General features: G+C 38.2%; 2 protein-coding genes across 3 annotated transcripts in view; both read right to left on the bottom strand.

The window, feature by feature from the left end:
• Positions 1-6,443, bottom strand: part of LOC124145871 (serine/threonine-protein kinase A-Raf-like) — a 30,117-nt gene extending 23,674 nt beyond the window's left edge. The window contains exon 1 of one of the 2 annotated variants that reach the window (XM_046515825.2): positions 6,320-6,443. In XM_046515825.2, coding sequence (XP_046371781.1) covers positions 6,320-6,424 — 105 coding nt within the window. In that variant the 5' untranslated portion in view covers positions 6,425-6,443. The remainder of the gene's footprint in view (positions 1-6,319) is intronic. The other variant, XM_046515826.2, reaches the window with a different exon arrangement.
• A 13,888-nt stretch (positions 6,444-20,331) lies between these two features.
• On the bottom strand, positions 20,332-25,599 carry LOC124145872 (U8 snoRNA-decapping enzyme-like). The gene is made up of 3 exons (XM_046515827.2): positions 25,339-25,599; positions 23,597-23,863; positions 20,332-23,188 (listed from the first exon to the last, which is right to left on the bottom strand). Exons 1-3 carry the CDS (start codon positions 25,537-25,539, stop codon positions 22,961-22,963), a joined length of 696 nt encoding a protein of 231 aa, XP_046371783.2. The 5' UTR covers positions 25,540-25,599; the 3' UTR covers positions 20,332-22,960.
• Between the last annotated feature and the right edge of the window lie 2,128 nt (positions 25,600-27,727).

Raw genomic sequence — 27,727 nt, 5'->3', positions numbered from 1 at the left:
AATGTAGCGATAAGTAGTAAGTACTGCAATCATGATCTGATAGATTTGTCAAAGGGAATTTCCCCTAATTCTGCACATTCCTACAAAACAGGTTTGGTAATTGTCTATATCTGTGTATTTAACTTGGTTTTTTTTATGATACATACTTAGCATGCTTAGTATTGATATTCTGGTTCGTTTGTGGTTATATTTCCCTCTACTTTTTGTTTTCCTGTGTTTCATACTACATATGAAAAACATATATTCATAATGTATAACACTGCCTTGGATTTATCCAAGATTCCAAACTATTGTCATTTATTGTCCCAGTTATGAGTTAAATACAAGTCACCTCTACAAAGCCATAACAAATAAGTTAAAAAAATAACAGCATGAATTTGAAAAATTTAATTCCAATTTGGGAATTTGTACTAAAACTTTCGGCTGACTTAGCACTGAATGTTGGCTTCTGAGAAGGTCCAGATAAATCCCTGCTTTACATCAATAAAAGCTGCTGACGGGGATATTTATTCTCACTTCCAAAAACACAAAATGAAGTTTTTCTATAGTATGTGAATGCAGCTGGTTTGTTACAGCCACTAGCAAAATGCTGTACAGAGAAGTTTTCTCCTAAAATTCAGTAGTGGGTGAGGATGGTTTTATGCTGCTTTTAGCAATATTCCAGCTTTGGTGTGATGAGTGAACACCTTAACCACTAGCTTACCTCCTCCCCCATGTCATATAAACAACTAGTCTGCAATGGACTAATAAAGTTTGCAAATATACTCACCACCAAAAGAAAAGTGAACCATAGAAACATAAAGAGAAGTATGTACGTAAGGATGAGATGTTTCCAATGTGTACCAATAAATGACAAAACTAACAATCAGTCAACATGGTCAAGTGTTACCAGTCATTATTCTTATCACGATATGCTGCACGTGATTTCCAAACTTTGCACGCTAATCCTACACGAGAGAAATGGTGCATCTCGAGTCATGGATTTATGACATCACATGTGATGCGTTCACGAGTGATGATTCAGGCAACAAAACAGTATGTTCATTTGTGCATTGAACTAATTCAATATATCTTGAACATGAGTAATTCTTCATATATTAACCAACATGTATGGTATTCACGTTTCTTTCGTCAGCAAGTATACTTGCAAAACCAGAAGCAGACCCTTCACCAATCTCATTAAAATCAGATCTTAGTTTTCGCTACCACTAAACAAAGATCTGAGGACATTCCATTATGGATCACGTCAGAACAACCTTTCATGAACTTTGACCGACCAGTGAAATGACTGACAAGAAATCGACATTAGCCAATCAGAAGGCAGCTTTCTTGAACTTTACAACACCAGTTTCAAACTGGCGACTACGCTTCGAAACATATTTTGACATATTCTCGATTAAAAAAAATTAAAACTGATCAAAAGAACATTCTAGAATGGCTTATATGGCCTAGTTTGTATGGATATAATCATAAAACCCGTAACTGTCGTTCAGAATACCCTCTGTTAATATTCTGAGGTTGCATGATTAGAAAACACATTCCAACTATCACTTTCATGATCTGGTAAGCGATGCTCTGATTGGTTGGATGAAAGGTCGTTCTGACGTGACCCGTAATGGAATGTCCTCATGCAGATCTTTGTTTAGCGGCAGCCAGAACTAAGATCTGATTTTATTGAGATTGACTTTCACTGCCATTTCCTCAACATGATGATCAAACTTCTACTCCTAAAAGTTTAATGATAAATGCAATAACACTTTCCCAAAACGTGTAACCACAAACTTCTGAGCGAGGTTTTTCTATCACATGACCTTAACCTTTCATCATCTCAATACACGTACCAAAACATTCCCTTGGAACATGTAGAAAAAGTTCATTGTAGTATATCTTCTAATGTCAATAATCTCTCCACCATATTCAAGAGAACAAATGATGCAACTACTATTGACAATTATCTCAAGGTGACCTTGACCTTTGCCATAAATGTAACTGTTGACATTTGAGTTGGTAGGATTTCTTGAAAAAGATGTAAACATAAAATTCCATTTCTGTAGAGATAACCACTTCTCATAAACTAATAATGATAGCCATGATAGCCATGATAGCCATGACAGCCATGTTTTACAAAAACCTTTGACTATCTCAACTTTTCAATGAGGGGGTCAATTAATGACCTTGGCCTTATGCCATATGCCAAAAGATTGTCCCTTGATTGTGACCTTGACCACAAAGGCTTCTCAAAACCATACTACTGCAAAGATCTCAGCATTATGTGTACAAACTTACATCCTACTATAGTAAACACTTGAGTTACCGTGAACATAATCTATTTTTGACATCATGACCATGAGAGCATGACCACAAATGACCCCAGCACTTCAAAACATTCCTTAGGGCTTTCCAACATAAAAACCCAAACATCCCAAGGTGGAATACAATGTAACAACAAAAACATAGCATACACTACACATTCAAAGTAATTCACTGCAACCTACAACATAAGATTGTCATCACATGTGCACATAATTTTGTATTCAAATAACATAAATACAACAGACATAACACTTTAAAAAAGCACCCTCACCATGTTCACAGTGACCTTCACCTTATACATAGGTCAATCACAACCATTTCCCAATCTCAGTTCCCCCTTAACATGCCCAAGGATAACATATTCTAAGTTTCATAGCCCTCCACAGTCCAACCTTCATGTGTTAAACAGTTTTCACCGATCAATGTGCCAAAAACTCTCTGACAGGACTGTGGTTGTAAAAAAGAAAGTGTGGCGACAGTGGCAGTCAGACAAAGCCTAAAAGCATCACCATTTACATAGGGGTGCTTGATGAAGTTAGTTACATTGCAACCAGCAATATGCAAGCTACATCGAAGCAGCCTGTAAACAATAAAAAGGACCAGGGAAACCAGTGGTTGATAGCATGATCAATGACCTATACCACAGAAGCAATATGACACAAAAATCAGACAAATGACACAATGTAACCACTTGATCCACATTATACCATTCTTAAGAACTGCATGCCATCTCTGATAGACAATATGTTCAACATCAATTAACCTCATAACTATGTGTTAACACAGCATTAGTAAGTGGGTGAGTATGGCTTTATGGTGTGTTTAGCAACAGGGCACACCAGAAATGGGCTTCACACATTGTACCCATGTAAGGAATTGAACTCGGCATGATAAGCGAGCACTTTAACCACCAGGCTACAACACCGCCTCTCACAGCATAAGTGAAAGGGTTGGGTTAAAGGCTGATTTGAAAAGCATTTGTCATATATGGAGGAGTGGGTGAGTACAGTTTTACACCGCTTTCAGCAATATTCCAGCAATATCACAGCGGGGGACACCAGAAATGGGCTTCACACAAGGTACCCATGTGGGGAATCGAACCTGGGTCTTTGGCGTGACAAGTGATCGCTTTAACCACTGCCCCCATATATGGAGGAAAATCCAAAGTAACACAGACCACAGACATTACCCATTTTGTTAGCATGATTTGTTGCATAAGCATGAGGGAGTAAGTACAGTTTTAACCTGCTTTTAGCAATATTCCAGCAATATCACGATAGGGGACACCAGAAATGGGCATCACATTGTACCCATATGGGGAATCAGACCCGGGGTCTTCGGCTTGATGAGCAAATGCTTTAACCAATAGGCTTCCCCACTGCCCCCATAGAGCATAAGTAAAAAGATTTGGTTTTAGACTGATTTGAAAAGCACTGCTGTCATACATGAAGGAAGATCATAAGCAATCTGCCATTTTGTTTTAATGCATGACCGCAGTTATTGTGGTTACAGACCAAGAACTATAATCAGGGTAAATTAAAAGCATGATCATAGACTGAGCGATGCAAATCTACATAGCAAACTGCAATCTGCGCTCCGCCTCCCCCTACACATACACACACACATCCCATCTACTGTAACAGTAACACCACACTCACAATTTGAAATCAGAATTTATCTTGATCCATGACATGAAGTAATTTTTTCGTGTTTCACCAAGAACATAACCTCACAACACCAAATGTACTGCATGATAACAAAATTACAGTATTATCCTTGCCAGAGGCATAGGCACTTGACATCGATATTTAATCTCCAGAAAAGTCATTTATTAGTAAAACCCTTATTTATAAATAAAACCAAATTTTCAAATGCAAGTATTTGTACAAAGCTATCAACTATCTGTGTAAAACCTCTGCTCATTTAGATCCTGGGTTGGGACACAAATCCAGATGACATAATTCTCCAAAATGCAGTCTCACGTATGTCTATAGTCTGTCCAGTTGATTCTAAAAAGAAACAGTCTGAACTGTCTAGCTTAAGAAAGTTCATAACTACAAAGGTGTAATAAAACACTACTACACATACAAATGATATATCTCACATAATTTCATTGCCACAAAATGTATATAGCGACAAGAGGAAGCTATAGTTTCACTGTTAACATGGTTAAAGGAGGCTCAGGGGGAAAAGTTCAATCATTCCCAAGCAGGAAATTTCTACTGATTGGCTCTTTTCATAAGGTGATAAGATCATCCAATACTAACAACCTAAACAACAAACCTTGCACAAAAAAATTTAAGTGTGTTAACATTTGCATAAAAACAGTATTATTGCTACTCACAAGAAAACATTAGGACATGTTCATAATATTATTAATTGTTTTATGAAACCTTTTCCTATCTCAACAAATTTGAATAAAATCTTTTGGACATTTTGGATGACAAGGTCTTTTCTAGAAAATAAACCCTGTTTACAGCTACCACTGGCATAGCTATGGACAATGTTATCAATTCCTTCATGAATAAACTCATAGCAAAAAATATATTACTGGTTTAATTTGAGATAACATACACTTAGTAATATTTATCAACAGATAGGGCAATAAAGTGCCAGTTCCCTTTAGTTTCAAAATCAAACAACATAAGTCTAAGGTATTATTAGAAAAGGCAATGTAATTCTTTTTTGTTGAAAAAGTCCTAATTGTCAGCCAAACACAACTATAATAATCATCCTTCGATAAAACATCCTTCAAGTCCTTGGTAAAATCAAACTAGTTTGATAGGCAACATGATCACATTATCAAATACATTGTACATATGGTTTACAGGGCTTCATATTGGTTACAATTGCAGGTCAATGACCGATTGTTATCCAAAATGTCTGAAAGATTCTTATGAAAACTGAAAACTATAATTATGCCATAATTATATAATGCAGAAGAATGTCCTATCGGACATTTAAAAAATCTTGAAAAGTTTCCTCTGCCATTTCTAATTGACTCTAGCAAATCACTGTTACTACATACATGATAGATCCATATGTTATTATTGAAATAAAATTATTTCAATATATTTGTAATTACGTACATGTATCATGCATATTACCATGATGATAAAAATATGATAAATGTATGTATGACCTGTAACAATGGACAAAATAAGACAACAATAACAATGTGACTGTTCAAATGAAAGGAGACGATGTAATACATAAACACAGCGTATAGGGCACATTCAGGCTAGCGTCTTACAAAAACATGTTTCCTAATGCACTTGTGAGACATGAAAATGCTTTTCATACTGGTGTTTTACACGGACACAAAAACAATCCCTACCCTGTCTTTTGACTACAACATGGTGCATGTTCGTGAGAAAATAAAACTGTTTTCGAAATATGGAAATGTTCGAACATGGTAAAAATTACCACACTACACAATATGACACACTATATGAAGTAAGTCAATCTCACTCACTAATATTCACTGAGCACCTGTCATCACAATCCTCCCGTATCTAGTAATGGAATGTATTTTTCTAAACCTTCTACATGGATCTAGATCACAAACGCTTATCGACTGTCATGATGCTATGTCAGTACAAATTAATAGAGCTAACTAATATTCAACATCCTAAAATAGGCTTACTGAGATATTTTTAGACACTTTGATTGTTGATGACTATCACTGCAACTTTAGACAAGCTACCGTCGAGTGACATCTGCACAAAAGCTATAGTGTCTATCTGCTAGTTAATTTAATCTAGATATTACCATAATTTGAAAACCAAACATGGAACCAAATACGTCAAGTCAATTGATAACAGGTTCCCTTAAAAGGAATGACAATGACACACACAATTACTACCTAAACAATAACATTTTCTATTTTATTTTCAGAAATTTGCATTTATGCCACTGGAACAGTGGAATAAAATGCACGCAAATGAAGAAATCAGGTCATCATTTTAACTCCAACATAATTTTTCGAGTAAATAAGAGATTATACCTCATCTTGAAGGTTTCCAGTAGTGTAAGCATCTTCCTCCCGTGGCCCTATGGTGAAACTTGTATTAATATCTCCGTTCATCGTCGGTTGTTGCACGACCGCCATCTTACATGCTTTGACGATATGCTCACGTGACCTCCTAAATTATCACTCAGTCTCGCGTTACTTCGACGCAGCTGTGAGATCAGCGCTTGCGTAGATGTTTATTTATCAGAAAATATTTGATTCCGTTTCATGCATTGTCAGTCATATTTAGCCTAATTTGGTCGTAAATAAAACAGAATACACAGCTTTAGCGATCTATCAAATGAAGACTAAATAAAACCACGTTTTTCACATAATTATGGGAGTATGACTGATGTCATAATATATTTAATGTGCCATATCACATATGTATAAAGGTATACTAGATCTATATATAACATTATAAGATACAATATGGTATCAGAACAACTGCAATAAAGCATTGTACGTTATTTGATACTTTTCGTGAACGTTCTTGGTATAATTATTTATTGAGGATAAATAAATCAATTCAAAACATTACGGTTCGTGGAAAGATAGCATATCAAATGTGTCAAGGGTTCCGTGTTAACGGTTCTGGTGTGTTATGCGTAATGAGTCCGAATGGCAAGAATAACATTTATACCTGGCATACTTATATTATAAGAGGATGATTCCACATGTCTTCGTTTCTTAATCTTTGACCTGTGTGATGTTGGCCTATTCTGATCCGTCACATACATTTTGCAGAACTTTTTTACAACCGTCACACTTTTAATTTATAGCTAAAGAAACCCATATACTTATTAATGAACTGTGAACATATTTGCCTAATCTGTAATAATTAATACTATTACGATGACAACTTATTACATATTACTATTGTATGTATATTCTTCTTATGTATGACCGTATTCATCACATCAACTCTGTTTAAAATGTCCAGGTTTACACAAAAGACCCATGAAGATTCCGAGTACGAATATGCACCCTCAACAGCCAGTAAGGAGGTACTAAATTGACTGGACCCGTGAAGATTCCGGGGTAGAATAGGTCTTCAGCAACCCTTGCTTGCCGTAAAAGGTGACTATGCTTGTCGTAACGGGATCGGGTGGTCAGGCTCGCTGACTTGGTTGATGCATGTCATCGATCCCAATTGCGTGGATCGATGCTCATGATATTGATCACTGGATCACTAAATGTTCTATAAAATGCAATAACTCATAAGCTCCATGCCAACCCTCTATTTCTGTATCAACCTGAATACTGCTTTATTGTTTGTTTTGCTTGTTTGTTGTTAAACGCCGCACTCACCAATATTCCAGCTTTTTGGCGGCGGTCTGTAAATAATCGAGTCTGGACCAGACAATCCAGTGATTAACATCATGAACATCGATCCACGCAATTGGGATAGGATGACATACATCAACCAAGTCAGAATACTGCTCTAAGCACCACTACATAATACCGAGTAAACAATCAATTGATCTGATTGCTATTTAGTATTAATTGCAATTATCGTTAATTAGATCAACAACTAAAGATTAGCAGTCACGTGGAACAACGCCTCGACGATACGCCCGACTTCGCAGACATTTGGGGGGCATCTCAAAACACCGCGGGTTACATTATTGAGCGAATTGGTAATACGCAATAAATCATCGTCGGTGCACACGCGACTTTGATGGTCTGAGACCATCCCATGCAAATTACAAAAATTGAATTTCAAATAGCAAACCATTCCAACTATAGATCCATTAAGCTCTTACGTAACGGGGGCGTTGGGGTAGCCTAGTGGTTAAAGCGTTCACTCGTCACGCTGAGGCCCGGGTTCGATTCCCGACATGTGTACAATGTGTGAAGCCCATTTCTGGTGTCCCCCGCCGTGATATTGCTGGAATATTGCTAAAAGCGGCGTAAAACAATACTCCCTCACATCAGTAACGATGTGAGATAAGGTTGTGGGGCGGTGCTGTGGTCAAAGCATTCGCCTGTCACATTGAAGAGCAGGTTCGACTCCCCATGGGTGTAAATTGGGAAGCACATTCCGTCTGACCCCACCGTCATATAGCTGGAATATGACTCAAACAGATTAAAACCAATTTTACGCCAGAGAGGCGACATAATTAACACTTAAAATTCACTGTTTGATTTGGGGCGTGGGGTAACCAAGTGGTTAAAGCGCTCGCTCGTCACCCCGAAGCCCCGGGTTCGATTTCCGACATGGGTACAATGTGTAAAGCCCATCTTTGGTGTCCCCCGCCGTGATATCGCTGGAATATTGCTAAAAACGGCGTAAAACCATACTCACTCACTCACCATTTGATTTATAACCAAGTAATCAATAATTACCACATATATATGATAAAGTCCAGCATATGTGGAATTTTTAAGGTGATGATTGAAAAGAAGGCCACTGCTCTCTGAAAATGATGAATATATACCCTTGTTAAACCAAACGTTTTTACTAACATAATATATGTATATATATATGTCTTTTTTTACCTTATCCAGATCATGACGTTATAATTTGCTTTTATGTCTAAGTGTCTCGTAGGTCATACCTGGTCGGATGTTATATTGTATTGTTTGTGTACGTGTTTTTGTATGAAGTGTATACAACATGTGACACTATAATAAACATTATTCTCTCTCTCTATAATGCCACTACTCTCAGAGAATGACGAATATACTATAGTTATAAACACAGCTGCTGTCTACCAAAATAATGCCATTACTCACTGACGATGACGACTATACCCTAGTTAGACACATGATTCATCGTAATTATTTGTTACTGTGTTTTAAGTGACGACTGGGGGTCACAGATGTAAAGTTGTTACAGAACGAATGGAACTCGTCACGCAACACATGTTTGTGTTGACATACCACATCTGTCTGTACACAGATAACCAAGACGGAAGTACACTCGGATAAACTAGTGTTAACTGCTGCTCCACTGTACGACTGTTTACATTACAGCTACTATTAATAATACAACAATGGCCCCTGCCTGTTAGCGACCAGCCTACCGGTACTGGCAAACCGACATAGGAAAAACTGCGCAGAACTCACTTTGCTGTCGTTATCCGTACAGTCCATTCTGAAGACATGGGTAGATCAAGTTATTGGCGCAAGGTATTCTATGCACCGAAGTACTATCAATACAACCCTGGGCACACCATGCTCTAGATAGACTAGTCTACTCATGACCAGCTATTGAGGTCAAGTGGCGGGTCGAGGTTATCCGTCGCGTAGTATAATGCTGTACCGTCTACAATACTATACACCGTTATAGGTTTTACTACGCTACTACGCTACTTGATAGTAGTGTCCCATTGTTACATACGCGCTTATATAGTGTTATGCTAAGAATAAGCGACGAGTAAATAGGTCAAGGCTCGATTATTTTATATACTACCCACATTCCTTTTTCTAAGAAAATGTACAATTTTATATTTTCCAAATGTAAGTGGATTCAATCTGTTGTTGGGACGGCGTCACAAAAAGTCGTCTGTGACGTCATGAACAATAGATGACACGACCTCACATTGCCAAGGGCCGATTCGCAACCAATGAAAACAAATGAACTATTCACGTGGACTAGCCAAATATAAGGAAACGTGAAAAAAACATTTCAGTTATGTTCTTGTAGGTATGGGTAATATTTAATTTTGGGAAGCGTGTGCTATATGAGGTAATTGTGCTAGGTATATGTGGTGTTGCATTCTATACCCACTGATAAACACGTAGTGTGCTATGTTAATACTCATGTGCTATATGTGTGTTGTTGTATTCAATCTTAATACCCATGTGTAATGATGTATTCGATATATTCAATATTAATACCGCTGTACTTTATGTGTAATGATATATTCAATATCAATATCCTTTTGATATACACGAGTGATGCTATACTCAATAAACGTATCGTCCTAAATTTGATATTTACCACATGTTTCAAACGCGTACTATACTTAAGGACACGTTCACACGAAAAGGAACCTTTTTTATTATACTTTTCCAGCATAAAATATTTCAACCTCGTAGTTTCATAGCCCAAGAAATACAAAAAATGAAACTTAAACTGATTTGTCGATCGATTAATATTTATCATGTTTACAGTGAATTCAATTTTTATAAGGTCCCTGAGAATATGACGTCATTGATGCCATTTGATAAAATACTGACGTCATTAGGCGTTATTGGAATTTATAGGGGCTTATATAAATATATATTATCCTACCGTTACTACCATATTCCTACCTAGACTAACATTTAGTCTCCGAAATCTTATATTACACAATATCCTTCTTGACTCTAAAAATAATTAAAAAAATCCCTATGTGGAATAGAGCTATCTTGAGCTGGATAGACTTGCTTTTGTATGCATTTCTAAATATATTTTTTTTCAGAAATAAATATATTCCACGGTCATGGTGCAGGACTAATTCCTACACTAAACGACCGGTTTAAAGAAAGTATAATCCCATGTTTGGTGGTGGATACAAATAAACAAACAAAACATGGTTATTCAGCGGTGATGTATTCGATACGGGTTTCATAGTTGTGTTTTGCACCTTAAGTTTGCAGTGTTTCGACGACTGTTTTTAGCCCAGTAACGTTTTGATAACATTTGTAATTTTTTGGTCAAATCCAATTTTCAAGTGTATACCAACTTTACCCCGGCTGTGTACTTCTCACTGCACCGTAATACTACCGCTAGCATAACACTACGGTTCTCGTATGACGGAATGTCCACCATGTTACAACACTCGGAGACTTCTATTTTCAGACACCCCACAGTTAATGACCTGGCTGTAGTAGTGTTACGATTAGCGTCGATGGCGAAGGTCAATGTCCTTCCCAATTGTTTCAGTCTTGAAAGCGCCCCGTGAAGATTCCGGGGTAGAATAGGTCTTCACCAACCCATGCTTGCCGTAAAAGGCGACTATGCTTGTCGTAAAAGGCGACTAACGGGATCGGGTGGTCAGGCTCGCTGACTTGGTTGATGCATGTCATCGATCCCAATTGCGTGGATCGATGCTCATGATATCAATCACTGGATTGTCTGGTCCAGGCTAGATTATTTACAGACCGCCGTCATATAGCTGGAGTATTGCTGAGTGCGGCGTTAAACAACAAACCACCACCACCACCAACAACAACAACAACACTCTTGAAAGCGGGCATCCGCCTAGCGGGAAATAAACAGTGAGACAATACAAAGATCTTATATAGACTCCCTAAGAGACATAACGAACGAAGGCGACTACAGAGTGAGTGAGTGAGTGAGTGAGTGAGTGAGTGAGTGAGTGGGTGAGTGAGTGAGTGAGGAACTGTTGTAAAACCCCGAATTCAAGCAATCGTCCAGCTGGATCACAGCGGAATGGACACAGCAAACCAGTGACTGAAAGCATGAGCAAGGAATCGCGCCAACGGGGCACGATGACACATGGTCATCCAGTTGACGCAGCTTGTACTTCTTATCCAATGCCTATGCTACAGTGGGGTCAGCTCTACGTCATCATAGCCTATAGATCTCAGTTTCGCTGATGTTCCAGATCTATATAAACAATGAGCATACACGGGCATAAACTATGCTAACGAATTACACAACCTCCCCGTATCGAATTTTAAAAAATAATCGCTGCTTTAAAAAACAAACATTGTATAAATGTTTGCATCTTAGGATGAGGAATCTACCCCACAGTATAAGAATAACTTCATACTTTGTCAAATACATGTTATTCCAGCATCCCTTGACAAAACCCATAGGGTGTTTGCATTCAGTCTACGCTGTAAACACAGTGTCTTTATTTAATATTTATATGCCACAACTGATGGTAAATAACGCTCGCGTAGACTTCTGCGACCCGCCGTTGATGCCACCCCAACGCATGGCATCTATGGTTGGCGGGGAAATACCGCTAATCGCGCCTACGTCACAGAATTTATTTTGGTGCACGCGAACGTGTGTTCGGTCGATATCCGAGTCAAAGTGTCCGAAATGTGACTGGCTTTTACCGAGTCGGCGTGCCGGCTGCTTGGCGGGTCAGTGTAAGCCACACAGTCCTGAATATCATCCGTGACGTCATAGCCTGACGTCAACGGGTTATTTTGATAACGGGTCACCCTTCAACAGTTATTATTGTATAGAAATGTCTTTGGTGGGACTATATAAAGAGGTTTGTAAGCAATTGTAGTGGCACACACTTGGTATTGTGGGCAGGCTATTTCAGGTGTTTTCGCTACTGTTTCAGCATCGAGCCTGGGTTTTTAATACGCTGTTGCTCACCTACATGTGATGTGTTGTTTCAAATTGCTTGCTTGCAATAAACACCGATTGTGCTGTTACGTCAACTACTCCATCGACAGCTGGGTCACCGGCCACTGTGATGTGGTGCATCGTTGTCCTTGTAACATCCTATTTTACTCAACCATTTACTCTACCGGTGTACCGAGCAGACGACAGGAGTTCGTCTGCTCGGTACCAATGTAAAGTAGATTTCTAATTGTTGAGTAAAATATGTTGGTTGGTTTCTTGTTTAACGCCACACTCAGCAAAATTCCAGCTATATGACGGCGGTCCGTAAATAATCGAGTCTGGATAATAATAATAATCCAGACAATCCAGTGATTAATATCATGAGCATCGATCCACGCAATTGGGATCGATGACATGCATCAACCAAGTCAGCGAGCCTTCAAGGGTAGAGTAAAATAGGATGTTACAAGGTGAAGATCCGGGTAGAATAGGTCTTCAGCAACCCATGCTTGCCGTAAGAGGCGACTAACGGGATCGGGTGGTCAGGCTCGCTGACTTGCTTGATGCATATCATCGTACCCCAATTGCGTGGATCGATGCTCATGATGTAAATCACTGAATTGTCTGGTCCAGACTTGATTATTTACAGACCCCCGCCAGATAGCTGGACTATTGCTGAGTGCGGCGTAAACAATAAACAAATAAAACAAAACAGTTAAGAGAAGCTATGAAGAAAAAAACGACAACATGCACAAGCCACAGATGGCAGCGGCTGCAGCTGTAGTCTGAGACTTTGAATTATTTCCCCATGCCCCTTACTCCCCTGACCTAGCACCACTTGACATGGATTTATTTCCTAAATTCAAATAACATCTGCGTGGTAGCGTTTTTACCAGAAACGACGAGGTGATTGCCGCCGTCGAGGCCTTTGGGAGGTCCAAGATGAAGACTTCCATCCTGGGCAGGGATAACAAAACTGGAGCACCACTGGACCGAGCGTCTTGAAGTTAAAGGAGATATTATTGAAATTCAATGTGTGAATAATTTTTATTCTGGACAATTTTTTATGTGATGCCACAAACCTTTCGATTTACCCTTGTACAGTCCCGAAAATCATCAGACATTATAGCTAAAATGGATCGAATTATCTTTAAACCGCCCGCATGTTATCAGAAATCGACGGGCCACTGAAACTTGATAATACCCTCATATTGCTTGACGACGAGCCAGTATCACGTCCCTTGTAAGGTGACGCCATAGAGTAGGGATAGTGACGTCACGTTTAATAGTGTTGTCATCTGGATTGTGACGTCATCTGGATCTGGATTATGACGTTTCCATATTTGTAAAAGTGGGTCAGTGACATTCGTGTTGATTGCAGTAAATGTTTCAAAACCGATATTGTTTCTTTTTTTATTTGATAACAAATTCCATGCATTTTAGCTATAATAACGATAACGCCCTCGGTCTTTTCAACTGCCCTAATTCGTCGGGCAGTTTATGGAAGACCTCGGGCTTCTGCAAATGATAATGCCTTGAAAAATAGCGTTACCCTTATAATAACCAACGAGCTACGAGGGATTTCGGATTATCTGTGTCGTATGAATGAATGAATGAATGGTGTAGTCTTTGGCGAGGGGTTTACATTCACGAGGGAGAATTAATCCGCAGTTCCCAGTTTCCGGTAGGGCATTATATGTATTGCTCATTGACATTTTAAGAGAAACAACGAAGGAAAACGTATGAAATGTCGGCCCTACAAACAAACGTCACTGATCCAGGCTATTCAGATGACGTCAATTGTGACGTCATGAGCAATGGATGACGTCATATCGTCTTTTTCACAAGGAAGCACTGTGACGTATTATGACATTGACACGTTGTTATTGTACCCGTAGGGGGTAGATTAATGTACATAATATGTATGCGTCGTGTAACATGCATTTCTACTATATAATCTTTGTGTAAAGATACATATATATATATATATATATATATATATATAGAGAGAGAGAGAGAGAGAGAGAGAGAGAGAGAGAGAGAGAGAGAGAGAGAGAGAGGTTATCACGCGAGTGTGTTTGGGGATGGTAAATATCCTGCATTAGGAATAAACAATACAGGATATTTACTATCCCCAAACACACAAGCGTGATAACCTCTTTATCATATAATGTCATTCTGTGCTTTAAAATCGTTTTCCCTCTCTCACAAACATTACCGAAACATTGCGAGTTTTCCTGGAATGCGCGCATTAATATTTTTTACGTCACAGGGTCAGTGATGTGTCATTCGGACAGTGGCGAAGCAACATATACGCAAAACAAAAGTTGTTTTTAATTGCCTTTCGTGGTAATCCATCGGTCTGCCCGCTAGAGTAACTGCCCTTTGTCAAAGGGAAGCTACTCTAACCCTAGTCTATGAGACGTCACGGCCACGGTCAGACGTTGTTGACAGTCGGTCTGTCCTGTCATAACGTTTAGAAGTGTAGTCAGATGTACACACAGCGACAAAACGAAACAAGGGTAACAATTCAAACATATTTCGGCCAAATCCAACTATTTTAATTTGTGGAGAAGGTTTCAAGCTGCAGAGGTCTCCAAGCACAGATATGGCTACTGATCCCGCTTGGCTAGGCCTCGATCGTGCCCTCGCAAAATTGTTTCAAAATTTATATCTCCAAAGTTGCCAAAACCTATAAAATGCCTTAGCTACGTCACAGTTAGACACTGGTTTTCAGTATATTAGACTGTTCTTTTGATAATGATAGCAATTATCCCTGTAGTTTATCCAGATTCCCGATGGTTAATATTCTGACTCGATCGCCGAATGACGAGGGCGACGCCATGTTTGTTTATAAACAGTGAAAGTAGTCCTACTTGACCTTTGATATTTGCATCTCTATCCGCATATGACTCCAACGGATATCGTTTTTATCCGTTGGCTTTATCCTGCCTACCCATTATATGATAAAGATTGTTATACGATCATGTGTATCATACTGATTTTACGAAACATGTTCCAGAATTCTTGTATTTCCCGAGCGGGAACGTCTCCGTGACGTAATATTTCACACAAAAGCCAATAATCTCGTCACACTGCATGTGAATATAGACATCCTGGGGTGTCAGGAAGACTGCTAACTGTAGCGTCGACAACACACACTCACCCAACCAACCAGGATCTCACTCACTCACTCTAGAGTGTATGTCCGAGGTCAGTTATATGTAACTTTGATGACAGATTTGTTTGACTTGTTTGACTTTCTACCTTGTCTTTACTTAGGTGATATCTAAACATTGCATAAAGTTTATTTGTTGTTTAACGCCGCACTCAGCTATATGACGGCGGTCTGTAAATAATCGAGTCTGGACCAGACAATCCAGTGATTGACATCATGGACATCGATCCACGCAATTGGGATCGATGACATTCCTCAACCAAGTCAGCGAGCCTTACCACCCAATCCCGTTAGTCGCCTCTTACGACAAGCATAGTCGCCTTTTATGGCAAGAATGGGTTGCTGAAGACCTATTCTACCCCCATTGCATAAATAAAATCTTCATTTCAATGAGTCCAATTTACTTGGGAAGGACACACGTAATAAAGAGAGGAGAGCACAAAATGTTCTCCAAACTACAAACACACAACTATAAGTCATTATTCAATATTTAAGCGAAATTATATATCAACCATAACATGGTTAAAGCCGGGGTTTAAGAGGCAAAACGTGAATATGGATGGGTGTGAATCAATCAAACTATAAAAACTATATCAAATACATACTCGTAATCATCCTTTGAAGCACTGAAGGTACAATTCTGCAGTGTGTGTTTTTATTCTAGTGATGATAGTTTGACATTTAAAATGATCTCAGTATGTTGTAAAAATACGGAAAAGGCCAAATGAAAATAAACAACCACCATGCTCCCAAACAGTGAATAAAGTTAACAGTAATTAAGAAATCACCTTTATCATGTTTATTGAAAAATAAATGTTCGTATAAATTGGTATCCAAATAGTGTCGCATCTTCACAAGACAAAATCACTGTAAGAGTCACGATACGTACAATTATAATGTCACATACCGAGATGAAAATATCTTCTACGTAGATTAAAGTATCAGCTACGTAGAAGAAAAAAAACAAATTTAGACTGTGTCACTAATACGCTTCCATAGTGAATGAAAATACTGCTTACCCCTGTGTATTTCCATATAAAAACAATAACATAAAAGAACAGAAATATGTATTGTGCGAGCCATTGGGAATACAATATGTATATATTAGGGTCGCACAATATAACTGTACATACATCTTTAATTACCTATATCCACGGAACAAAACGCTAAGCACCACACCCTTTTTTTATACATGTATATCCCGAACTGTCATGTATTTAAGAATAAACGACGTGTGGGAGTTGTTTATTTCTTATATGAGTTATCAATAATATGTACAGCCTCTTTAATGACGATGATGAAGCTTTAAAGATATTTACCCATATTTAAATAATGATGACTCCCTCAATAGAACCCGACCTCGGCAATGTCGGAAAAGTCCATTTTACGCACAGGTGGGTATTTCCCGCATAATCTCACAATCCTCATGTCGATCACCTGCACCTTTTCTCCCAATGACGATTGTCATATCTCTCCTCCTTTTGGATGCGATCGTTCGGCCATCGCGTTTCTCTGCGTTGCCCAGCAACAGTTATGGGGAACAACTCACAAGACCCCCACCCCCCCCCCCCCCTTAAAAAATAACGTCGTCCAATATACGACGTCATCAAGTGGCATGTTCGAAATTCCAGAATTGACGTCATGATAGAACACTGTTTTATCGTGAAACAAACCACACTTCGTTGTTCTTTGCAATTTATCGCGTAGCTATCTATATACCGAAAGTGGCGTTGTTTTCGTTCTAGGTGAATACTGCATATAATATTTACACAGTTGGCCAATAATTTATATTTATGTCAATTAAAGTTCAATTAAAATACATGGCCACTCCCCCGCTGGGCCTGGTCATCGTCCACTACAACGCTAGTAATTCTATCTTTATAAAAGGTAAGTCTAGAAAAGCAGGCTACTTGTTCTTATTATTTATTTAATTTAGAAATTATCATTTAAACTCATAATCATTGCCTTATGGACTTGTGCAAGTCTACATCAACGCCTGATGTCAGCGTTGTCTTCATCCATGGGATGCATGTACTTTGCAAACGTGGTATCACACAGGTCAGTCTCGGTTTGCTTGCATCGCGCATCGGTTTATTGAGGGCGTATCTTAAGTAAATCTCACTGACACCGGGCGACATTCAAGTATTTCCCACTAATTTCCTCATCTGAGTGATAAGATCAGCTTATAGAAGGTTAAAGGTCAATAGGGGTCAAGGTGAAATGTGATTACACAACTAGAAATGGCTTGCCTTTTAAGAAATCCCTGAATGAATTTCTGCAAGGCGCTGCTTTAGTATATGTGTAATTGGATTCCAGATAAAGATTAGGTCCCTAAATTTGTTTACGTCGAATATTCATTCATTTAAATTCCCTTCTTCACTCTTATCTTATCATGACATATCATTTTATGTAGTGAAAGAACATCTTCCCGACAGTGTCCGCTAGTATACCAAAGTGAAAACTAGACTTTGATATACTACTAGTGTGCTAGTGGACGCTCCTGCCTTGGGAAGATGTGAAAGAACAGGCCGTATTTGTAATTTTATCTTGGTATTCTAGAAGGTCTACCATGTTATCTTCACTCTAATTAAAATCAGATCACACAGAGAGGTATCTATAAGAGTAAAATGCCTGATTTTTATGAGATTGAGATTATCCAAAAATGCTAAGTCTGCACTTTCGGGAAATGTTATTGTTACCCCCCAAAAAATAAAAAATATGGTATGTTATTCCCGTATACATGGAAGACGAGTTGAAATAATGAATCTGTCATTATACATGTAGTTACATATATATCTTTTTTACAGTATATCTTTGCATCGGATATATTAAATCAGCGTGAATCATTTTATGATAACATTACACTTGAATTTGTATCTCCAACTAAAATACTTTTAAAAAGAGATCACAGACAAATGGTAACATGAAGTTATAGATTAGCTAAGGGAAATAATACTGTGGAAAAGGCGTTAGTTGTTAAAACGTCCGCTTGTAGTGCCGAATACCCGGTTCGATTCCCCACCTGCATGTGTTATCTTTCGGTTTAGATTTTGTAGAATATGAGTGGGCGCAAAACCATGCTTACTTGTTGCAATGTCTTTAGATGTAGCAAATATATATGAACAGGTGTTTTACTTTATATTCAGTTACACACAAGACCAATACAGCTGCCCTGTAAATAATTAAGTCTGTGATGGATACTATGAGCAATGATCCAAGTACAGTGACACCCCATAAACCAAGTCACCGAGCCTGACCACCTGATCCACCAGTAAGTCGCCTCTCGACTTTGGACCAGCTAAGGGACACAACTCTGTTCATCTTAGTCTGTTAGTTGGAACAATCTCATTACAATCAGATCTTAGTTCTCGCTACCGCTAAACAAAGATCTGAAGACATCCAATTACCATGATTACGGGTCATGTCAGACCGACCTTGCGCGAACTTTGACCGACCAATGGAATGACCAATCAGAAGGCAGCTTTCTCGTGGTTTACGGCACTCAAAGACGTATACGTCAGTGCGGCACTAATTTCAAATTGGCGACTACGCTTCGATACATATTTTGACATATTCTCGATTACAAATTTTAAACCTGAACAAAAGAACATTCTGGAATGACTAATAGATGGTCTAGATTGTATGGATTCTGTCGTTAAACCCGTAACTATGATGTCTATCGTTCGGAGTTAAGGTTTTCGAGGTTGCATGATTAGAAATCACATTCCGACTTTCATAATCTGGTTTAGCGATGCTCTGATTGGTCGGATGAAAGGTCGTTCTGACGTGACCCCTAATGGGATGTCCTCAGATCTTTGTTTAGCGGTAGCGAGAACTGAGGTCTGATTTTAATGATCGAGATTGTTAGCTGGAACCAATAAGATCCTGGCAGCTAAGAGACACAACTTTGTAATCTTCGACCACATTGAAGCACACTGAAGATCAGACTGGGTCACCATCATCCTAGAACTTCCCATTTTCCAAACACATATGAAAATAATTTTTTTCCCTAGTTTTATTCAATAAAGTTCACAAGTACAACAGACATAAATGCGTCTTCCAAAATATAATTTATAAGTCCCCATTTGCCACCCATTATAGTGTCAGTCATGACCCATTCACATCACATATGATATACAATACATTTTTTTCTGTATCCATACAAGAGGATACACTTGCTAAAATATATTACTGGCTTAATGACCCCCCAGCAAATTTGTCAGTCAAATATCCCAAAATGTGTTGTAATTAGCCTTCCACCTTTACTACTAAAAATAGTGGCGTGCCCAAGGGAAGCAACTCTGTACAGCAAATTGCAGCACTTTCGACCACTGGGCCCCTGCCAAATATCAAATCACAATGTATTTTTGGTCAGTATGGACTAAGTCTACAGTGAGCTCATAGTGGGTGGGTGAGTTGGGTTTAACGCCGCTTTTAACAGTATTCCAGTCATATCACGGCGTGTCGGCTTAATGTGGGAGAAAAGCCTGAAGTGATGCAGGTCTCAGACGTTTACCACTTGGGTGATACCCACGAGCACGGGTATGGTGCTGACAAACCTAGAAACATAATCGGGGCGAGTCGGGATTCGAACCCAGAATCATAGGTTTCTGGCGTGCCTAAGGGACGCAACTCTGCACAGCGAATCGCGGCGCCTTAGGCGACTGGGCCACCCGTGCCCCCGAGCTCATAGTGAATACAGGTGGGAGTATAAAACCAAATCTTGTTAAAGAATAAACCAGTAACAGTAACAAATACAAAGCCTATCATTTGTTCGTGAATTGCACACATTACAAACAGTAATAACCACTAATGATGAAAAACAATGAGAAAACATGATGAAGGCAAGACATTTTTTCTAAAATATTCATTAAAAAGATAGAAGTAGAAAGAACAGTTTGTCTAAGTGCCATCTATATTATCACAGGGACTTGACTGAAATCTGTGTATACCTTATAACTGCTTGCTGCCAGTGATCATCTCATGAGAATGAGAATGACTACTTAATTCGGCCTGGACAATACACCAACTGTGCGATCCAATATGTATCATGATACCTTGCTCACGATCCGATACATATCACAATATTTGTATGTGCTCGTACCTGTAGTGCGTAACCCATATTTTTCATAGACAGGATAGTCAAATACCTGAAACAGTGATGATTTACAGTTGGCAGTGTCTAGCATGGCGCAATGGATGAAAATATTTACTTTTTCACTACTAATTAGTGTTTGGTATAACAACTATTAAAGTAAACATTTAAGGTATGAAATGATATTCTTTACTTTTTGTGCAACTGTGATTGATACTTGTATCGGGAAGTAAAGTATCCCAATCCACCGATGGATCGGTGTATCGTCCCACCACTACTAATTAATAAATATTAAAATATTTTTAAATATCCCCCCCCCTCCCCATAATTAAATTAAACACTAAGATGTATTTATTACAAAAATGAAACCTTGTTTTGAAAAAAGCGATTCCAGGTAAGGTCTCCAGGAGCCTATGCTTGTCATTATTAAAAAGACATGATGGATCAGATCAATGGCCAGGTGATAACACAGTTTGGCAATATCAGGTATGACCAACAACAAAATCTAAACAAAGCCTTAATCCTGCTGGTGAAACAGATCTATTTGTCAATATCAGTTTGAGGGTTACGAAAATCAAGGGACATAACTCTTCCCCAGCCTAAAGAAGCAGTAAAGATTAATAGCACTTTCTCTGGGGTTGACAAGTGCTGTTGTAGTTGCATAGAAGATATGTAGCGTCTTTGGTCAAATAACATGTTTATCTCATAGACTGACGTAACAAAGTGGTGTAGACACAAGTGAAAATGTTAACTTTATCAGGTCACATGATGAGATAAACATGCTTTTGACATGACAAATGTTCTAATGTTTACATAATTTTTCCTGATCTTAAAGGTAGGGTCGAAGGTCGAAGTAGTTCCGACATAAAGTGTTATTTGACCTGAGTGAAATAACAGTTGTATACCTTGTACTTACATATATATATATATATAGAAAGACAAATATTCTATTTATCATGTATTTTCTAGGATAATTTCACAATATTATGCTGAAAACCAGTGCATGTGAGGTAGACTGACAGTAACTCTTGCGGTGTTATCTCACTCCTGTGACATTTATTGATTGTGTATTAGGGGATTAAGTACAGTATTTCATCACTAAACTCATCATAAAAAGAATTAATAGATTTTGCTTTTGGGAAGAGGGTTTATATATATAAGTATTCTATTTTCAATTGTCATTTTCGTAACAGTGTCATGTAATGCAGCCTCACCTATTGTGTACTATGACATGGTCTGCAGGTTTTACTTTGTTTTGCATTAACTGCCTTCTGTCAGGTGATGTGATATTACCCCAATACTCTGCAACACAGTCTGTAAATTCTGAGACACTGCTAAATATTGCAAAAGGGCCATAATGACGGGTTCAATCTGAAGTATTTTCATCCCAACTGTCAGATGACCAGTTTAGAGAGACGCTAATTATTGCCAACACCATGTCGTATGTGATTGCAACTGAGCTAGATTTGCTCATTTTCATTAAAAGAGAAAACATAATTATCCAAAATGAGCAAATGTGACGGTTTGGGAATATTACAACTACAACACAGATAAGCCACTTACTTTAAAATAACTTGGGGGGGGGGGGCGCGTCATGTGACCAGTTCATGTAAACAAGGTGATGCACATTTCATTTCTGCCTGAAAATATGGCTTCATAGATTTTAGGCTCTTCCCTAATAGTTTCACATAAATCGAAGAGAGAAATTCATAAAGACACAAAAATGGTTATACTGTTATCTTTAAATTAGGACCTTAAAAACAAACAAACAAATACCCCCACAATCAACAGACACATTCAAAATACAGCTGATGAAGAACACCCTGTATACTGAGGCCATGATATCCAGTGATCTAGGAAATCACTTCTCACCTCAAACAGTTCAAATAACCATGACAACCACATTGAATACTTAAAATATTCAGTATCACAGGAAGATGGAATGTAACAAATAAACTAAATGACGCAGGTGTCAAATCTGTACCACTCAAAAGAAGTTATGTACCACCTTCTTTCATATTTATATAGTGAATCTGTCATGGCACGTAATATGAAAGAATCAGGTTGTCCTTAACTTCTTCTGAGTAGCATATTTCATTAATCATGCTTGTGTGTTTGATTCCGGTTCACAAAGCATGTCTCTTGGAATGTTTGTGAAGCTTTGAGAGCTACTTGCAGTTCTTCTTGACTGAGGAGATTACTTAAACTCAGCGCCATGACCAATTCCTCCCGGGCATTCCCTGCAAAATGATTGGCTAGAAACGCCGGAAGTCCTCGTATACCGTCCCCCATTGTAAACAGAGGCGGTCTGATGATACCATATGTCTGAAACAGATGGAACTCATTGATCAAGTTAATGCTTCCTTGTTTTCATGATTTAATGTGTCAAGGTGATAGATTTGTCAGGGACACTATCACTAACAGTCAACATGGTCAATACTTCATCACCAATGATTATGTATGTCCAATATCGTAGTTGCTGTATTAACCGCCTTGCTCCTGAAAACTCCCCCTATTAAGACCACAAATTTACATGGTCGTAATGGTACACTTAAAGCCAGGTCAGATATTGTGACCACCAAGACTCATTGTAGTTGCCTCTTATAACAAGCACTGGGTAATGAGTACTTGCTTTGTGCCAGAATCCCACAGGGTAAGTATCTGTCATCACAGTACACCTACTGTATTCCATGTCTTCAAGGGACCAGTCATTGCACCAAAGTCTCCACATACCTCAATGCCATACTCTGGAGCCTGTAGATTCTTAATCTCCAGTGCCTTGAACTCTTCCATGGAGACCTCCTTTTTGTAGAAGTGTAACACTAGTGACTTGTCCTCATTGAGAAAAGAGACAACATGATCGTGGTCTGTGAATCTGTGACTCGTCAAGTCTAGGCTGATCTCCTCTTGCATTTCCCGGTTCAAGCCGCATACTGGGTGTTCTCCCTTCTCAACTAGACCTCCAGGGAAGCCTATCACACCATCAAATCTCATCTGCATCTGAAACGGAGGCTTGTATTCTTCAGAGTTCCACCATATTGGATGTGTGCTGGTCTGTATCAATACTATTAAACTTTTTCTAAGACGGATATTTCTAAAATCTAGATAATTTAATCTTACTTCTCATTTTGAAAAAGAAGGGGGTTTACTGTACTTTCTATCAAGCTGGGTGCACTCATCACCCACTGCTCAAAATTCTCATTTTACTATTGAGGCATATTGAGGAATTACTATCTTAACAGTTCTGAATAAAAGTATAATAAATTGTTAATTTTAATAATATTTTGAACCACATATGATGGATTCAGCTTTTATCTGTAAGCAAATATAATAATTTTGTTAGTTAGTGTGCTAATTTTAGTATTACCCACAAATTTTAGGTGAGGTGAAGTGAAATGGGGTTTAACGTCGCATCCAAGATTATTGCACTTCTATAGCGATGTGCATGTTTAAGCAAGGATTATATCCTACCTAAATATTATCCCGGGGGAAGTTTTACTCTAGAGTATAGTATAGGCTAGGATTAAACACACTGATAGGGGTCCAAATTCACTAGGGAGAATCATCTTGACACTAGAGAATATCTTCCCCGGGATAAAAAATAGGGTAGGATAATATTCACTCTTACACATGCACATGTGTGTTGTGTGTGCTTGTACTAGTCTGGACAAAGGCTGATTTTATAGATCTAGCCCAATGAGATACCATGCCATTTTAACATGAATACCCCACTCAGACAGTCTAAGGACTACGAGCCGACAAGTCCTTGTCTTACCCCATTAATGCTGAGCGCAAAGAAGTACCATCTTTTAATGTCTTTTGGCATGACACAGCTAGGGATCGAACTACGGACTTTCTACACTCTGGGCGGGTGCTCTACCAATGCAAATTGTAATGTGAAGCAACATTCCCCTGATATATATCATTCAGTACTATGTGGCACAACAAGGTTACAATGCAGTGATGTCATATAGCACTATGATGTCACACAACAATCTTCTAATGCACAATTAATAAATATTAATTCAAATTATGTTGGATGGCCTTATTCAAAGGGGATTGACATGTTCATAAGTGGCACATACTGAAGTAAAAATGTTGAATACTTCAGTTCACAGGATGAAATCAACATGTTATCTGACGGGAAAGAGCAAATGTCCTATTTATTTGTGCATTTTATCTTACTGATCTTCATTACCCTACCCTGAAAATTACTTAGTATTTGAAACAGACTGAAAGTAGTGAAATTTTATTTTTTCAGATAAATAAAGTATTTCAGAACCAGATTATCTAAAGATACGTAATAGGTACTATAATACGGTTCCCCAACTTGAGAGTTGGAGACCATATTATGAACAAATACAGGACTGAGATTAGTTGTTTTTTTATGAAGTTAAAATTTAGGTTATAATGTAACGATAACAATGCCATAAGGTGCGCCCGGTAGAACGTTTGAATCCAAATCTAAATCTTACAAGAACAGCTCCTCGTGCTTTATATAAATCCCAAAGTACTCTGTCATCTCTTGCAAATATCATTCCGTGAGATGCATGGGTAAATGACGGGTGTTTTGATTTAGCTTCGGAATATTCAATAGGTTGGAAATTATCTTTGCTATCACCAAGTCGTCCAAATTTCTCAAATCGTGCAAGCCAACCCCAATTATTTTCTTCCATTTTTAACTATGATCATGAAGAAGTGACCTCGCACATAACATGAAACGGGCCACGTTTACAGTTAGAGTTATGTCCCTTGTTTTAGGGACCCTTCTTAGGATATATTTTACGTTTATTATTCTATTCAATAAATGTCGGGTAACATATATGGCATTTTGACAAAATGTATGTATACACATTAAAATAAGTCCGTTTTAGAAAGCTTAACCTGATTGCCACAAGTTTTCTTTTAAAAATGCATTGAAAAGAAATAACATTTAAAATAATTGCTCAAACTTTATCCGGACCAGACCGAAGAAATTTGGGGAAATTGCGTTGAATCAAGTATGTCATTGCACATTCGACCGGTTATCGTTCCTTTACCTTAAAGAACCAGGTTACCATTAACACATGTCACAAGCATAGAGTCTATACTAAGTCTTATTTAACTCCGATTCCCCGAAGTAAGGAAATCTGGAAATTTTCTGAATAGAAATGGTTTATCCTCGTCGTCAGAAGCTCCGTGCACAAACTCCGACGTTTGACGTCAATCAGTGGAGAACCGGTAGGCTAGCAGCATTTCGAACGAGGAGAACCATGTCACGAAATTTAAAATAAGCACACTTTTGAATTGTCTCCCGCTTACTAATCAATATGCCGTACCGTTCTGGCGGATACGAATATAAGATTTATATAGAGTGTCCAGTATGTCACGAGGATTGTCAAAATGTAATTCTACAAAGTCTTTTTAAAGAAATGTACTATTTTCCCGCCCGTTAGTAATACATGTACCACCATTTATCACACTGCCTGATCGCATTGTATTGTGGACCCGACTATATTCATGTCAAGATCTGCCACCGCGGAAGCCACATTGGAAACGTCACGCTAGCCCATTAACATGAGTCTAAACATTGCAATTATACTACCATACAAGAATGTCGTAACCTGCCCACACACCTGCTTCTGTAATGGAACCATCCATTAATATTGTTAAGAGAGCAATACTGCAAACGAACTGTGACACATCTCTTTGACCGGCGAAAACGGCACTAAAATAGTGAAAGCGGCACCAGATTTTTTAAAGACATAAAGAAAGTAAAAAGTAAGGAAAGCTTATAATAATGTTTAATTCGCCATGTTCTTATACCACACAAACATAATATTCACAATGCTGGTCCAAATAAGCACGTTTCAAACAATTCTCTCAGTAGAACTGGGCCTCTATGTCAAAAATTATATATGCGGGTTAGCAAATGTAAATATTAAATGAATTGCTGCTCAAACGAAAGTTTATACAGGAAAATTGGATTCACGAAATATATTCAAACGTTATTAAAAACTTTAATTATGATATCAAATACATTTCCATAGAATAACCATTTCTTGTTTGTTTCATTTTAAGCCAACATCAAACATGGGTGTATACTTTCTTTAGCCCGGTAATTTATCTTCGGATCTAAAAACCACATCTGGGTTTCAATGACGGCGTGAGGCGAGTTGTTCAGAATACCGCATTCGACGTAATAAGCGCCCACCTCTAATAAGCGCCCACGGCGATATATGCTAATATTTTGGCTAGTGAACAATCCCAATTAGCACCCCTTCCGATTGGTCAATGTACGAAAGACTTATTTATTCGTGTATAATACGCACTCGTGTGTTATATGCACCCTTAATTATGGTCAATTAAATTCTGGAATATATACCTGTCGTATATGAACATTTCAGGCTGTCAGCATAAACCACGGAATTTATCTTTCAACCCTGATTGTTTTCTCCAAAATAATATTCTAATAAGAGCCCCCTATTTCTAATTTTGAGAGCACCATGTGCGCTTATTACGTCGAATACGGTATAGATCACGCCAAATGGTGTCGAGGATGCCTTAAACTCATTGGCCGAGGATATATTTCGCGAAGTCCAAAGAACAAACAGCAGATAGATACACAATAATTAAATTTTACAAGACAGGTTAGATCTCTGCTATAAATAGAAACTTATAATGGCTATTGATAAAAAGACCTTTCTGTAGTTTTTAATGAACCGGATTCTGTAAGTCACGGCTGGTTAGTCTAAAAAAAAACATTGTAAAAGATCAATTTATTAAAAAAATGGAATACCGATTTAACTACAGGCTCCAAAACTGGCAATTATAGAATTTACAAAACTAATTTCAAATTTGAACAATATCTTCTCTTATCACCAG

This window comes from Haliotis rufescens, unplaced genomic scaffold (assembly GCF_023055435.1).
Source record: "Haliotis rufescens isolate VD_foot unplaced genomic scaffold, xgHalRufe1.0.p SCAF_45, whole genome shotgun sequence".
NCBI lineage: Eukaryota > Metazoa > Mollusca > Gastropoda > Lepetellida > Haliotidae > Haliotis > Haliotis rufescens.
This window is presented reverse-complemented; position numbering and strand designations above follow the sequence as displayed.